Source organism: Phaseolus vulgaris, chromosome 2, assembly GCF_051622355.1.
Source record: "Phaseolus vulgaris cultivar YP4 chromosome 2, ASM5162235v1, whole genome shotgun sequence".
In the NCBI taxonomy this organism is placed as follows: domain Eukaryota; kingdom Viridiplantae; phylum Streptophyta; class Magnoliopsida; order Fabales; family Fabaceae; genus Phaseolus; species Phaseolus vulgaris.
In genome coordinates this window covers 24,574,463-24,589,975 of record NC_143499.1, presented here as the reverse complement: position 1 = coordinate 24,589,975, position 15,513 = coordinate 24,574,463, and the positions used below count along the sequence as shown (strand labels likewise).

Sequence of the window (15,513 nt, the reverse complement as noted above, 5' to 3'; positions counted from 1 at the left end):
ATGTTGCAATAAATTGGCATCAGTTACTCAAGGTCAAGGGTATAGGTTGTTTTGTCTCTTTGAATTAGTTTGATTGGTGGGGAAGGTTGTTTTCTTGGTGCAGGTTAAGATGGTGGGGAGCAGGGAATCTATCCTGTAAAAGAAGCACGAAGTGAACAAAGATCGTGGAAGGAGGTTGGAAGATTTTATGCATCCAGCGTAAAAGAGTGCCTTCAATTAGTGGGATGTTTGTGGAATTGTTTATGCAGATAAAACTGGATGCAGATTTAAGTAGAAGTTCAAAGAATAATAATTCTGTTACTGATGTAGAATCACAAAGGTTATTCGTATATGCAAGCTTTGAAGGTTTTGTGACATTTCAGTACTGGCAAAATGTTGATTCTTTAGGAGGGTTTGGACTACTAGAAGCGTTAGACTTTCAGTGTGCATTGTAGCAGCCAATTTAAGATGCTTATAATAGGTTGCTGATTTTTTGTGTGCAGTTTTGAGTTTGGTGATGTAGCCCAGTGACAAACTTCTTAAGCAGCTTTTTTGGCTTTGAGTAATGAGCCTTGAAATCTACAGAAAAGCTTCATAGTTGGGGTATAAAATATCCCTTTTTCATGAGAATTTAAAGTTGGATGGCATAGGAAGAAGGCGTGCATTTTATGCAAATGTTGGGCAACTGTATTCATCTTGAAAGGTGATTTGAGGGCATATGTTTGAGGGGAGTTAGCATTGATTCTTGAAGAGTTTGTTCTCTTTTGGGAAGCCTAGGCTTGTATTGTTAAGTCTGGGAGTTAAATAGTTGTACAATTTTTTAGTTTTTGTATAAGGGTTGGGACACCCCTGAAGTGTTCCCAATTTAATTTAATTAAATCTTTGTTGAAAAAAAATTTAAATACAATCATAATAGTCATCACAAAAACAAAAACAATGATAAACTAAAGTAAATTTTAACAAATCATAAAACATATATAATACATCTATATATGCTTTGTGATTTGTTGATATTACTTTGCCTTGTTATATATGTATGATATCAACATATTCATCCCTTCACCTTAACAAAGGTCTAAAGAACTATATTATCACACTCGTCTCTCACCTCAACAAAGAGGGGACTACGAGACATTCTCAAAGACACCTACTAAGCAAGTTTCATTAGAGACTAACACTTAAATCATATTAAAACTTATTTGAATCGTTAATTATATCTCAAGGTAGTCAGAATAATTCATTGCATCTACTATTCTCTTCTAGTTTCTCGACATCTGATATCTTAATCTACTAATTTAAAAAATATATTTTCAGTAAGGAGTTCCAATCATCAATACCACTAATTATAAACCAAGTCAGACTACCATTCGAGGTATTTGTCATCTCTCATCCAACTCAAATAACACATAACTTACAATTCAAATCATGCAATGCACACACACAAACATATAAATAAATCCATATTAATTTCATTTCAATATAACATATAAATAAATTGTAAAAAATTATATGTAATTTAAACATAAACCATTGAAATAGAGGAATTATTCTTCACTTGAAAATTGATAAGTTTATGAGTTTCTCTCACTCAAACTATGGAATGTCGCTTAAATGGTATATTCGTAGAGGAGAGATAATGTTTTGCCATTCCATTAAATATAATGAGTTTCAAACGGTCATCTTGTCCCTTGAGCGACACACCCAATCATACAAGCTAAGTTTGATTTCCCATTTGACTAAGACAAATCAAAACATCTCTTAACTTCGAACAATCTATTTATTCACCAATAAAACACATATTTCTATAATATTTTTTTATTCAAACAGTTATAAATATACCTCATTAACATAATTCCAAATTTTAAAATTTCAACTTTCACAATTTAACAATAATACAAAATTAAAGGGTTTATGCATACATGTTTATTCATCAAAATTCAACATATTCTATAAGTTCTTTGGTATTACATCAATTTATCATGAGGTACTTGACCTAAGGTTTTCAAAATTTCACATAATTTTAAGTAATGACTTCAGTTAACTTTCCTTAAAATTCTAAGTTTTTTCAAGTCAATTACCTAAAAGAATGAAGAGTAGAGAAAGTCATAACTTACTCTTATAAAATTTATTAAAATAGAAATACATTCCTAATAATGCACACTAATCAAGGACAATTTTTCTTATCATATTACACATCAAGAACAAACATGAATTCATGCATAAAAAAAAATCAAAGATATGTGATATAAGAAAAAAGATTTACTTTTTAATAGAAAATATGATTACTTAGTATTAACTTAAGATTGATTATTTTTAAAATTGGATAACTTAGACTCAGATCTAGAACAAAAATAAGAATAGTATTTTTCTAAGAATTTAAGAAGTCAAAGATAGTAAATTTAAGTATACGAATGTTTTTAAGAAATAAAAATAAATATTTGGTTTTCAATTTATAATATTTTTAAATGATATATTCATTCTTCATATTTTTGAAATCCTTCTCTCTAATTTTTTTTAAAAAAAAAGTGTACTTACATTGAAAGTATTTAATAGACACCCCTTGGTAAAATATTATATAAACTTTTACATTTTAAAATATTTTTCTTGTGACTAAAACAAAGCTTTTGAGTGAGATGTTTAGGTAGTGACCCATCAACCAACTGTCTTGCACAGACATAAGTTTCAATCTTTCTTGGAAATTCGCTTATTTTTGAAAGTGAAGAATTCGAAATTGAATTGAATTGCAAAAAGTCCAATAAAAAGTAGAAAAACAAATTTATGACCCAAAACAAAATATAAAGGAGAGTTAATTGGATGGATTAGTACAAAATTTAGATGCAAAGATAAGATCTATTTATTTAATTTAACAATACTAATATTATGGCTAAATGTTACCTATTTTGATGCTTTTTTACTATATTAACTTTTAAAAACGTTTATTGGTCATTTTCAATAAAAAAAATGTTAAATAGGTTACCAAATCTATTTAACATTTTAATAAAAAAAATTAGAATAGATATTTTTCAAAACACAAAATACCAAATTAAAAATTCTAAGACTTTGTTAATTGGTTTAATATTTTAATTAAAGAAACAAAATAAATATTTTTGAAAACATAGCAACTTATTGAAACTTCTAAAACTTCGTATACTAAAATGCCAAATGAAAAAAATAATAATAACACCCCACATAAGTGTACATGCGAATTCCTTAAAATAAATAAGAAAGATTTATAATTTTTACTAACTTTTTAGAGGTTCAAATCTAATGGCAATATGTTCTAAACAATAAGACAATGGTAAATTACCAAACACGGAACAATTGTACATAAATAAATATCATAAACAAATTATATGTATATGATTATAAAAAAAAATATACATTTTATAATTCAATATTAAATTTATTAATAGGTATAGATTACCTATAAACTATTTTTTGTTAATATATGAGTTTTGGTATAGTCTTTCTATATTTTCTTGTATTTTTTTTTTCTTTTAATAATATTTTTTACATGTAGTAGTTGGTGATTGTTGTTACTTGGAATGTCAGCCTAACTGAGATGTCATGTTTCATAGTGATGCCTAACATGAAAGTTTTTATAAAAAAAATATATATGTATATGATTATAAAAAATATACAATTTATAATTTGATATTAAATTTATTTTTTTAATTACAAATTAAAGCATGTATCTAAGTATTAAATAAATATATGATAAAAATATTAATAAATATCTTGTAGAAGACTCATATTTAGCATCATATAATGATATTTGATTTAGTATGAGACTTTAATGTATAAATGAATTACAAAATTATGTATGAGAGTAAGTCTAAGACATTCAAATTTCAAATACACCTTTCAAGTGTACAATAAATCTTTCATTCATTTTTCATCATCTCAAGTCTTAATCTACATTAGTGAGATACTCAATAAAGATATAATATTTTGTATTAATAATATGCTATATACCTATTGTATAACAAACAATGAATCAATCATACATCATGCATTATGCTAAACACTTAACTTTAAGTGAATCCATATTATTCATACACTATACACTCTTCATAATTATTCAATTACAATCCAAATTATACAATTTTACTCTAATTTGTAATCTCATAACATTTTCTTAAATAATTAAACTAAACAATGACTTAAACCCTAAAAAAGGTCACTTGACTGACTTATAATCAACACAATACACTAAAAATATTTTATTGAATATCTTCGCTCAAACGATAAGTTTTCATAAAAAATGTTCCTTACAACCTTTCTCTAGCTTAGTTTTTAGCCTTCAAATTAAGTGAGAAGTATTATATCTAAATCATTTAACTAATTGCTCTAACAATAATGTTTTGTACTCAAGATTAAAGCTCTTACTTGAGTATTGCTCGAATAGTAGTTCAATCCTCAAGTGAGATGAAAAAAAATATAAGTGATTATGCAAAAAAAAGTCTCAAATGAGTTTCAAATCTTATTTACTCATTTGAACTAAGTTTAAAACAAAATTTTGGACCAACAAAAAATACTATGTACCTAAATTAGCTATAAAGATCCACTTTAACCATTTTAAGCCATTATATTAAAAATAGATTTACTTGTCCAATTTAAATACATAACCTTTAATTTTATCTTTCACTCATAAATACTAAATTTTTTCCAAAAATTAGAAAAGATAGAGAATCCTAACTTATTTCTAGATATCTAGTTTTCAAACTAAACATATTACTGAAAACCTAATATACAATTATTCATCTATACTCATTTGAGTATGTTCTTAGATGTAGTAACAAAATCTCTCACATGCAACCAAAACAGGAAAATAAACCAAAATCATGAAAACAAATAAACTTACTTTAATTGATTTTTTTATTAGTTAGAATTGGTTACAACTTTACTACTCCCTCGTTAGTACTATTCCATCAAGAAAAATAATCAACATCAATTTCAAATATTTTATTAAAATCATCTCTACTGTCGCCTAAATCACCTAAAACATAAAAGAAAAAAAAAACATTTAGTTATATATTAGTATTAACATTATAAGAATTAAATTAAAAATACATAATTGTAACTAAAATATAACTACTTTAGAATATATATATATATATATATATATATATATATATATATATATATATTTAAGTCATATAATGTCAATATAAAACAAAATCACGTCAAATAAAACATTATTTATTAGTTAATAAAATGTATTATTTATAAACTTAAAACTCAATAAATCTAATTTTTTTCATATTTAAATCCGTAAAAAAAATCTTTAAGCCGGGTTAAATTAGTTGGTAGCTAAGTTATGATATCTCTCACTATTTCCTTTCCTTTCCTTTTCTCCAATTACATAATCACTCCAACTTTGTACCACCAACCAAACTCATCTTTCACAAATTGCATTGCACTCGTAGATACGATTGTGACATTTTCTTCCTCCCCATTGTTATGACCACAAACTTGTTTTCATTAATATTTTTTAATCATTAAAAAATAAGAGAGAGTTAAAAACAATACAAAAATTAGTAAGACAAACCGTGAAAGACATGAAAAGATATATTATAACTAAATATTATATAGAAAGAAGATAACGTATGCATTGATAGTGTCATGAATTTTTACACTGTATTTTTCGAAAGTTGCATGCGTAGAAAATACATTTAATAACATGAAAATGTATTCATTATATCTTATGTTTTATAAAAAATAATTTTGTTAATTATTTATTTTAGTCTTTTAACTCTGAAACTTGATTTATCCTTGGCTTTTCGAAAGTAACTATTTTCAATTTGGAGCTTGATTTTTTTTTTTACTTATTAAAGCCATAAAAAATGTCTCATCAGATTATTTATATAAATTTTACGAAACCACACGAATGTTGAATAAAAATGACCAAAAAGATACCAAAAGAAGTTATGGTGGTCTAACTAATATTTTTATAGTAAGTTAATGAAAAAGCTCAATGCAAAAAAAAATAAAAAATCACGTTGGGTTTGAAACGTATACATACAAACACTAAAATCGAATATACATTGGAATTTTTAAGTTTTTAGATTGTCTGTTGATTTCATTTTTCACCATATTTAGGACTTTTTATATAAATATTAGTTGAATTACATAATTATCTTACAAGCAATATAGTAATCTAAGCTTTATGTATGAAATTAATGAAAAATAAATAAAAACAGTGTCTCAACATCGAAAAATACCACAAATTATCTTAACACATATTTTAATCTTATTAATACAATCTAATACATTTAATAGAAAAAATAAAACTAATAAACACACAAGAACATGAATAAAAAAGATGTCTTAGGCAACTAATTTAAAACGTACCTATGCATAAAGTTCACTGTGTTCCCCAATTCTATGATAAATTTAAAACATAAGGAATTAAAATCTGAATATACTGTTACATTTTATGAAAATCAATTATGAGAAAAAGAAATGAATGCTTGTTATAAAAATAAAAGAAAATTGATGTTATACACTTTTTGTTAAAAAAAAATCAAAATACTGAGTGAAATAAAACAAGGACATTCCCAATGTGCGACTCAATATAAATCCTGGCTCCTCTTCTTCAGATCTTTGCCTCAAACATCATTCTCCATTTCCAAGAACACCAAACTCAACATTTTTCTTGTTCTTCATCGTCACCGTAACCATGTCAATGGCAACTTCTCCTCACACCACTCTCTTCCAAACCCGCACCACCCCTTTCCCCCTCTCCTCCCCGCGCCCAACCTCCTTCAAACCCACATCCATCAAATGCGCCACCCAACTCCACACCCAACCCCCACCTCTCACCCACTCCCAAGATCGCGTCTTTAACTTCGCAGCCGGCCCCGCCACCCTCCCGGAAAAGGTCCTCCTCCGTGCCCAATCCGAGCTCTACAACTGGGGCGGATCCGGCATGAGCGTCATGGAAATGAGCCACCGCGGCAAGGAGTTTCTCTCCATAATCCAAAAAGCCGAATCAGATCTCCGAGCCCTCCTCCAGATCCCACCGGAATATTCCGTCCTCTTCCTCCAGGGCGGCGCCACAAGCCAGTTCGCTGCCTTGCCGCTCAACCTCTGCTCCCCCAACGACGCCGTCGACTACATCGTCACTGGCTCCTGGAGCGACAAGGCCGTCAAGGAGGCGCAGAAGTACTGCAAACCCAATGTGATCTGGTCTGGGAAATCCGAAAAGTACACAAAGATTCCGTCTTTTGATGATTTGAAGCAGAATCCCGGTTCTGGGTATTTGCATTTTTGTGCCAATGAGACTATTCACGGGGTTGAGTTTAAGGAGTACCCTGTTGCCCAGAGTGGTGTTTTGGTTGCTGATATGTCTTCAAATTTCTGCTCCAAGCCTGTGGATGTGTCAAAGTTTGGGGTTATCTATGCCGGGGCACAGAAGAATGTGGGGCCCTCTGGTGTCACCATTGTGATCGTCAGGAAGGACCTCATTGGGAATGCTCAGGCTCTCACTCCTTTGATGTTTGATTACAAGATCCATGATGACAACAATTCACTCTACAACACCCCTCCCTGCTACGGGATTTACATGTGTGGGTTGGTGTTTGAGGATTTGTTGGAGCAAGGGGGGTTGATGGAGGTTGAGAAAAAGAATAAGAAGAAGGCTGATATTCTGTACAATGCAATTGATGGGAGCAAAGGGTTCTATAGGTGCCCTGTTGAGAAGTCTGTGAGGTCATTGATGAATGTGCCATTCACTTTGGAGAAATCAGAGTTGGAGGGTGAGTTCATCAAGGAGGCTGCTAAGGAGAAGATGGTTCAGCTGAAGGGACACAGGTCAGTGGGAGGAGTGAGGGCCTCCATTTACAATGCCATGCCCTTGGCTGGGGTTGAGAAGTTGGTAGCTTTCATGAAGGATTTTCAGGTCAGGCATGCTTAGAGCCTGGATAAAGGAACCTCAGTCAGATGCATCCAAATTTGGGTGTGTTGCTCTAAATTCTACTTTGGTGCAGTAGCTTTTGTGCCAAAGTATTTGTCTGGTATAAGCAGAAAGGGTCAAATATGTTGTCAGTTTTTTGCTCTCTTTAGTTAGGTTCCTTAGCTGTCTCTTTTTTCAGTTTCTTCTGGCATGTTTGATATTCAAATTTGGGTTGGCAGGTAGTGTTTTGATTGCACTTTACCGTTGTCGAACACAAGTGAAGTAGTTTTGTAGGTTTGGTTTATTGATATACCCTCTGTTACTACAAGGTTTCTATGAATTGAGTCACATGTGATGTCTTACTGGATGTAACATGTAGTTTATTTCTAAATAAAATTGAAGGTGGATGAAAATTCAAACATAATCCAAAGTTATTGTATGTTTGTAGTATTTTTGGTATGGCCTTCTAAAAACTCTATCTTATGAGATTTAAATTGAATTTGTTGTTTCAGTTATGATTCTATAGTGTATAAATTCGAATTCTCAACTTTAGAAGTGTCTTTTTGCTGCTACTTCACGCAATCAAGCAAGGGAACCAAAGTTCTTTATTTATTGGTTTATTAAAATGAAAGGGAAGAGACACCCTATCTAATCTAATAATGGAAAAACTTAAAAGAACATTACGTTTTGTGGTAAAAATCAAGGTTCTATGAAACCGGACCGGATTTAAGTGTTCAACTCATGAAATTACTAATGAATCAGTTCACAACTGGCCAATCCCTAAAAACTGGTTTATCTAAATATATGATATACAAAATTTACTTATATATGTGTATATATATATATATAAAAGAGTTAAATATCTTTTTCCGTCTTATATTTTAAATGTAAAATTAATTTTTTATTTATTTTAAACTTTAGACCTATTCCTACTTGTATTTAAAAGAAGTTATTAAAGTGTGTTTTTATTAATATTTTTTTATATAATAAATAAATTTTTAGTATAAATTATATTATAATATAAAAAAACAATTTAACATCCTAATTCACACTCAAAATCTATTTGTTATAAAGAAAAAAAATTGAAATGATTGATTTCACTACAAGTATACAGATCTAAATTTTGTATCAAACGACAAAAACTATTTTACGTAAAAATACGAAAAATATATTTAACGCTATATAAAAAACTTATAATACATTTTGTTTTACTTTTAGCATCATAAGAATTTTTATCCTATGTAGTTTTAATTATTAAAATTAATTTTATAATTTTTGAAAATAATTCCAGTTTATTATTATTTAAATCAAATTCTAACTTTAATTAAAAAATAATACTAAAGAAGAGAGGTTAGAAATAGGTTCCGCCATATGTTTTCTGTAAGAGACTTTCACTCTTAATCACAAGCACTTAAAACATTTACTTTTGTTCCAGTGCCATGAACAAAATTAGAGGGGAGAAAAACAGGGGAATAAAATATTTCTCTTATAAATGTATATTTATAATTTTAATTTTCAAATATATTTTTATAATATAAAAATGAAAAAAGTGGGTTAAATAAGTAAAATGTTAACGGTTAAATTTTTTCCACTCTCATTTTTCTTTATCCAAACAAACAAAATAAAATTTATTTTAATTTTTTCACTTTATTTTTATCAATCCAATCAAATAATTTTTTCTTTCTCCTCTATTTTTTCATTTGTTTTACTTTATTTATTTATTTCCGACTACATTACACAACACAAGTTAATAAATTAGAGAACTTAAATCTCATAAGAATAATCTATTCAATTCCTCTAATTTTATATTATTAATTAACTTAGGACATCTCTATTTGAGAAGCCATACTCAATTTATGGAATGAAAAGTTAATTTATGACAACGAACAAACCTACCTAGAAGAAATTAAGAGAAATGCACTTAATTGGATACTTTAATATATGCACCAAAAAGGTATTTTAATGTTCACTAATTGGGATTGAATCAGAGTTATTAAATATACCAAATTCTCCAATCTTCATATATTTTCATTTTACATTTATATAAATTATGGAAAATCAGTTTTAACATTTTTTACAAAATTTAAATAATTTTAAATGAGGTATAATCTTAGTTGCACCCTATTTTCATACCTCCCTTCTCGTCACAACACTTTTATCATTGTCCAATCACAATATTTGATTGAACAATTTCATCATTTAACATGTTTTAATTTACTGCATAAGATAAATCCCCACTTAACTGATGGTCTGGATCTCTTGTAGTTGGAAGATTTTCATCATGCAACATCACATAAATTCTATCAAGAAAATCATTATTATTACACTTGCTTGCAATAGTTCCACGAAGTACACAATTATTGCAATTTGAAGTTGTATTGGTATGGAGCGAACGGTCAACGCCATGACTCGGCTCCCTCAACTGGGCCGACCGAATGACATGCACCCGTACGGGACGACCGAATCCCTCAGGCCATTAATGCTCAATCAAGGTTAGCAAAGCTAAACCATCATTATAAATTAGGTAATACACCTCTAAGTGCGATACACCTCACTAATTCGACCCAATAAGATAAGTCCATTAAAATAATATAAATAGCGCACATTCCAAGAACAAGGTACGTCATTAATTACTGTACACCTCCGAGTGTCGAACTCCCTTTGCTGACTTGAGCGTCAAAGTGTCTTCTGCAGGTACCCCCCCCCCCCCCCCCCCCCCCCCCCCCCATTCGATGCTCACGAGACGATCGAGAGCCGAAGCTAGGAAAGAAAGGTGAGGAACGAGCAAGGAGGGAGGTTGGAAAGTAGCACAACCGACCGACAGGAAGGAGGAAGGCGAAGCTTCCCAATAGTTCTTTAGGTCTCATCTCCCTAGCAAGAACAATTGGCGCCCACCGTGGGGCCGAGAGAAACTAGCTGAAGAACGAAAGTAGATGGTATTAATCCGAAGCATGGAAAGGATAAGTGAAGCTGATCAGATGTCGTTGTTTCTATCTCTACAGAGAGAGATGGCCGAAATGAAAATGAAGAATGAGGAAGCTACGAGGAAGAATGAACAGGAAATGCAGGCTCTCTGAGCGGAGAATGAAGAGATGAAGAAGAAGCTGGTGGAGGGAGAACCATCTGCTGGGCCGAACAACGTTGTCAGCAGGTCCTACACCTCCCCTCCTAACCCAAGACCAGTGGAGGAGACCAGGGACAAGGTTCCCACCCAAGAGATGGATGGCGAATCTTGTCTCAACAAGTCGGCCAGGACGACTGTCACGCTGGAATTGGCCCGCCGACACCCCTTCACCAACGCTTTCATAGAAGCTCCACTGCCAAACAAGTGGAAAGGCTTCAATAGGGATCAGTATAACGACACTACCGATCCAGACGAACATATGGATGCCTACACCACCCATATGAGTCTCTACACCTCGGACGATGCAGTACTATGCCGAATATTTCCTACATCTCTAAAGGGAGGGGCCCTCAGTTGGTTCACCAAGCTCCCACCCAACTCCATAGATAGCTTCGCCACACGTGTCAAAGTTCGAAACCCAGTTTATCACTAGCGGACCGCATCACCTGACCTCCATCGCCCTGGTGGTTATCCACTAGGAGAAGGGAGAGTCGTTGAGAACCATTGTTCATAGGTTCAACAAAGTGGCAATGAACATCCGGAATCTCAGCCCGGACGTTGTCATGCATCATATGCTGACGGCCCTGCGATTGAGATTGTTTGTTGATAATTTGTGTATGCAGCCGGCCGCTAGCCTTGATGAACTTAGGAAGAGAGCAGCTAAGTTCATGCAGCTGAAAGTGCTCAAGGAGTTCCGCAACCAGGCCCAGGCAGAGGCTAGCAGGGAGAAAAGCAAAGACGAGAAGGATCGCCAAGTCCAATCGGGCCAGCGTGGCGATAAACACAGAGATAACCAAGGAGACCGGGGAAGCCGATTCTCAAGGTATACCCCCTTGACGGCCGAAAGGGGGAGAATCCTGGACGAGATACTCAGTGCCAAGCTGATTCCTCCTACCAGGAAGGCGGCCAGCCGGAACAACGCCGACCGAAGAAAGCAGTGTCAGTATCACTAGAACAATGGGCATTCTACTGAGGAGTGCCAGACTTTGAAGGACAAGATTGAAGAGCTCATCCAAGTCGGGCACCTACGTTGGTTCATCAGGGGTGGCTGAGACACGAGGCATTCCCTCAAAGAGACGAGCCCGCTTGAAGGAGGCGTTCACCTCCAAGAATTAGGGACGATCGAGACCGCAGGAACGACCGACGGTCCAGGAGAGATGACCCTCCACGAAGGGATGATCCTCCTCGGGGAACTGAAAGAAGGGGAAACCGAGAGGTTATTAACACAATAGTCGGTGGATTCGCCGACGAAGAAAGTACAAAAATCGCCCGAAAAAAGCACATTCGGGCGGTACACTAGGTGAACGCGGTGACATTCCAACCGAGGATTCCACCCATCACCTTTACAGATGATGATTTTAAGGGCGTAGATTATCGACAGGACGACCTAATGGTGATATCAGTTGATATAGACAAATTCACCATTAGGAAGACGTTGGTGGATCAAGGAAGCTCAGTAGACATACTCTACTGGAAGACCTTCAAGGCCATGAGGATACCTGAGGCCAAGATGGTACCGTATGACGACATGTGGTTGGCTTCTCGGGCGAGAGGGTAGCAACCTAGGGCTACATCAAGCTCTACACCACCTTCGACGAGGAGAAAAGCTGCAAGACAATCAAGATTCAGTATTTAGTGATCGACACAAATACCTCTTACAACATCCTTCTCGGACGGTCATCCATCAATTGGCTAATGGCGATCGTATCAACACCCCACTTGGCGATGAAGTTCCCCTTTCCATCAGGGGACATCCTCATGGTCCACGTCGACCAAAAAGAAGCAAGGGAATGCTATGTTGAACGCCTCAGAGTGGAGTCTCTAAGGAACGACCACTCTCCTAACCCAAGAAACCACTCGCCCCGAGAGACCCAGCCGATGCCGGTGGAACCCACGGTCGCTCTGGTGGACCTCGACCCCGAACAACTGAGGATAGGCTGGAAGCAAGAGAAGAGTTGCGACGAGTACCCCTCCTGGATGAGGAGCACAATACTTGTATTGACACGGCCATGGCGGCTGCCGAGGCCGAAATAATGCATGTCATGCTTAAGAAAAATGTAGATTTGTTCGTGTGGACACCATCCGATATGTCGGGCGTAAGCCTAGACATCATTACCAATAGGCTGTCAATGTTCAAGGAAGCACGACCAATCGCCTAGAAGAAGAGAGACTACGTCGATGACAAGCGCCTAACAGCAAAGGCAGAAGCTAAGAAGCTTCTATCAGTCGGGTTTATACCCGAGGCTCGGTATACAACTTGGATGGCTAACGTTGTCATGGTAACCAAGCCGAATGGTAGCGGGAGAATATGTGCAGACTACAGGAACCTCAACAGCGCCTGCCCAAAAGAATTGTACCCTCTTCCCAGTATCGACCTGCTAGTGGATGGAGCGACCAACCATAAGATCCTTAGCTTCTTGGATGCTTATTCTGGTTATAACCAGATAAGTATGCACCCTTAGGATAAAGAGAAGACGACCTTCATGAAGGTCGATTCCAATTATTACTACGAGGTCATGTCGTTCGGCCTCAAGAATGGCAGGGCGACCTACCAATGCCTCATGGACAAAATCTTTTGAGTATTGATCGGTCGGTGCGTAGAGGTCTACGTAGACGACATTGTCGTGAAGTTCGACTCTTTTAACCGGCACGTGGAGGACCTCGAGGTGGTGTTTAAGGCCCTCAGAAAGGCTAACATGAGGCTCAACCCCGAAAAGTGCACGTTCAGGGTTGAAGGAGGGAAGTTTCTGGGTTTCATGCTGACCCACAGGGGGATAGAAGCCAACCCTGACAAGTGTCGGGCCATTACCGACATGCGGAGCCCCGAGAATATAAAGGAGGTGCAAAAACTCTTAGGGTGCCTGACAGTCCTCTCCAGGTTTGTCCCTCGCCTGACCGAACGGACGAAGCCGATGATGCAGCTACTTTGGAAGGTGACCAAATTCAGTTGGGACGACAGATGTGAAGAAATCTTCAACCAACTGAAGGATTTTCTGACATCCCCGACAGTCATTCAGAAGCCGAGGCCCGACCAGTCCATCCTGGTATACCTAGCGATCTCGGAGGAGGCGACCAGTGTCGTGCTGGTACATGAAGTGGAAGGAGAAGAACGACTGGTATTCTTCGTCAGTCGGACGCTCCACACAACCAAGACGAGATACCAGATGATTGAGAAGGTGGCCCTTGCTCTTGTCCTAATGGCAAGACGAATGCGCCCTTACTTCCAAAATCACTCCATCACGGTAAGGACCGACTACCCCATCTTTAAAATTTTATCTAAACCTGATCTTGCAGGGCAGATGATAGGATGGTCGGTCGAGCTCTCTGAATTCGACATCCGATACCAACTGAGAGGGGCCATCAAGTCCCAGTGCCTTGCTGATTTCTTGACCGAGCTCACCCCGCTGCCAGATCTCTCGGCCGAGTGGACACTCTATGTGGATGGCTCCTCCAACAAAACAACATGTGGAGCAGGAGTCGTCCTGAAAGGACTGGGCGACCTCCTCTTGGAGCAAGCACTCCAGTTCGGGTTCAAGGCGACCAACAACCTCTTGATCAAGGATGATCTTGTGCTTTGATGTCTCCAAATCCATGATGTTTGGTGGAAGGCTGGAGTTGCTACTTGTGTGGGTGGGTTCTGGGTAGATTAAAGTGTAATCCACTCTTTGTTTGAATCTAAAACTAATTTGAATCAAAACCTTTTTAAAAAAGATTGTTTTCTAAAGAAGTGGAAAAACAACCAGTTGCTTTATCGTTTCAATCAATTTTTTGACACTTAGTGGTTTTTGAAAAGGGTTTGAAGTTGTTTGAATCGGTTGTTTCGAGAATTCAACCGATTGTTTTTTAAAAATCCATAACAGATTTTCGTTAAGTTTGGTAAATCGACTTTAAATGATTTCTAACTGTTTTGACTCCTGCTTTAAATGTTTTTAACAAACCTTTGGAGTATATAAAGGTTGGTTTACGCTCCTAAAGGCATTGAAAGAGTTTAGACATTTTGAGATTAAGAAAACAGATTTGAGTTTTCAAGATTTGCATCAAGCTTTTGGATTTTCACGAAGGAGTGGAATAGGATTATTGTAATCTTTCGTTTTCGATATTGATCAGGTGTAATCCTTTCTTTATCTCTTGTATTTCTGAATATTGGTGGTGTAAGCAGAATCAGAGGGTGTTCTGAATTCTGTGGTGTTGTGCATCAAAGGAAGTGTGTGGCTTGAGGTGTTCAATGTCACTTCTTTGGTGTGGTTGTTTGTAATCTGGATTTTAATTGCATAGTAGATACCTAGTGGTTTCTGGGGATTGGATGTAGTTCTTGGGATAAGAGTGAACCAGTATAAATTGCTTGTGTGCTTTTCTCTTGCCCTGAACTCATTTACATTCTGCTTTTAAGTTTTTTTAATCACTGCTGATAAAAGCAATCGGTTGAATCGCAAAAATAACCAGTTGATTTTCTGGAAATCAACTTAAACAGTTTTGTTTCATTGTTTCCTTGACTTTTTTTTCTCTGTGATTC

The 15,513-nt window shown here is 35.2% G+C and overlaps 1 protein-coding gene across 1 annotated transcript; it reads left to right on the top strand.

Moving 5' to 3' along the window:
* Positions 1 to 6,489: 6,489 nt before the first annotated feature.
* LOC137811021 (phosphoserine aminotransferase 1, chloroplastic) lies at positions 6,490 to 8,300 on the top strand. The gene has a single exon (XM_068612570.1). It carries the CDS (start codon positions 6,662 to 6,664, stop codon positions 7,895 to 7,897), a length of 1,236 nt encoding a protein of 411 aa, XP_068468671.1. The 5' UTR covers positions 6,490 to 6,661; the 3' UTR covers positions 7,898 to 8,300.
* The last annotated feature ends 7,213 nt before the right edge of the window (positions 8,301 to 15,513 follow it).

Coding starts and splice junctions, on each gene's coding strand:
- LOC137811021 (XM_068612570.1), top strand. CDS start 6,662: ATGTCAATGGCAACTTCTCCTCACACCACTCTCTTCCAAACCCGCACC.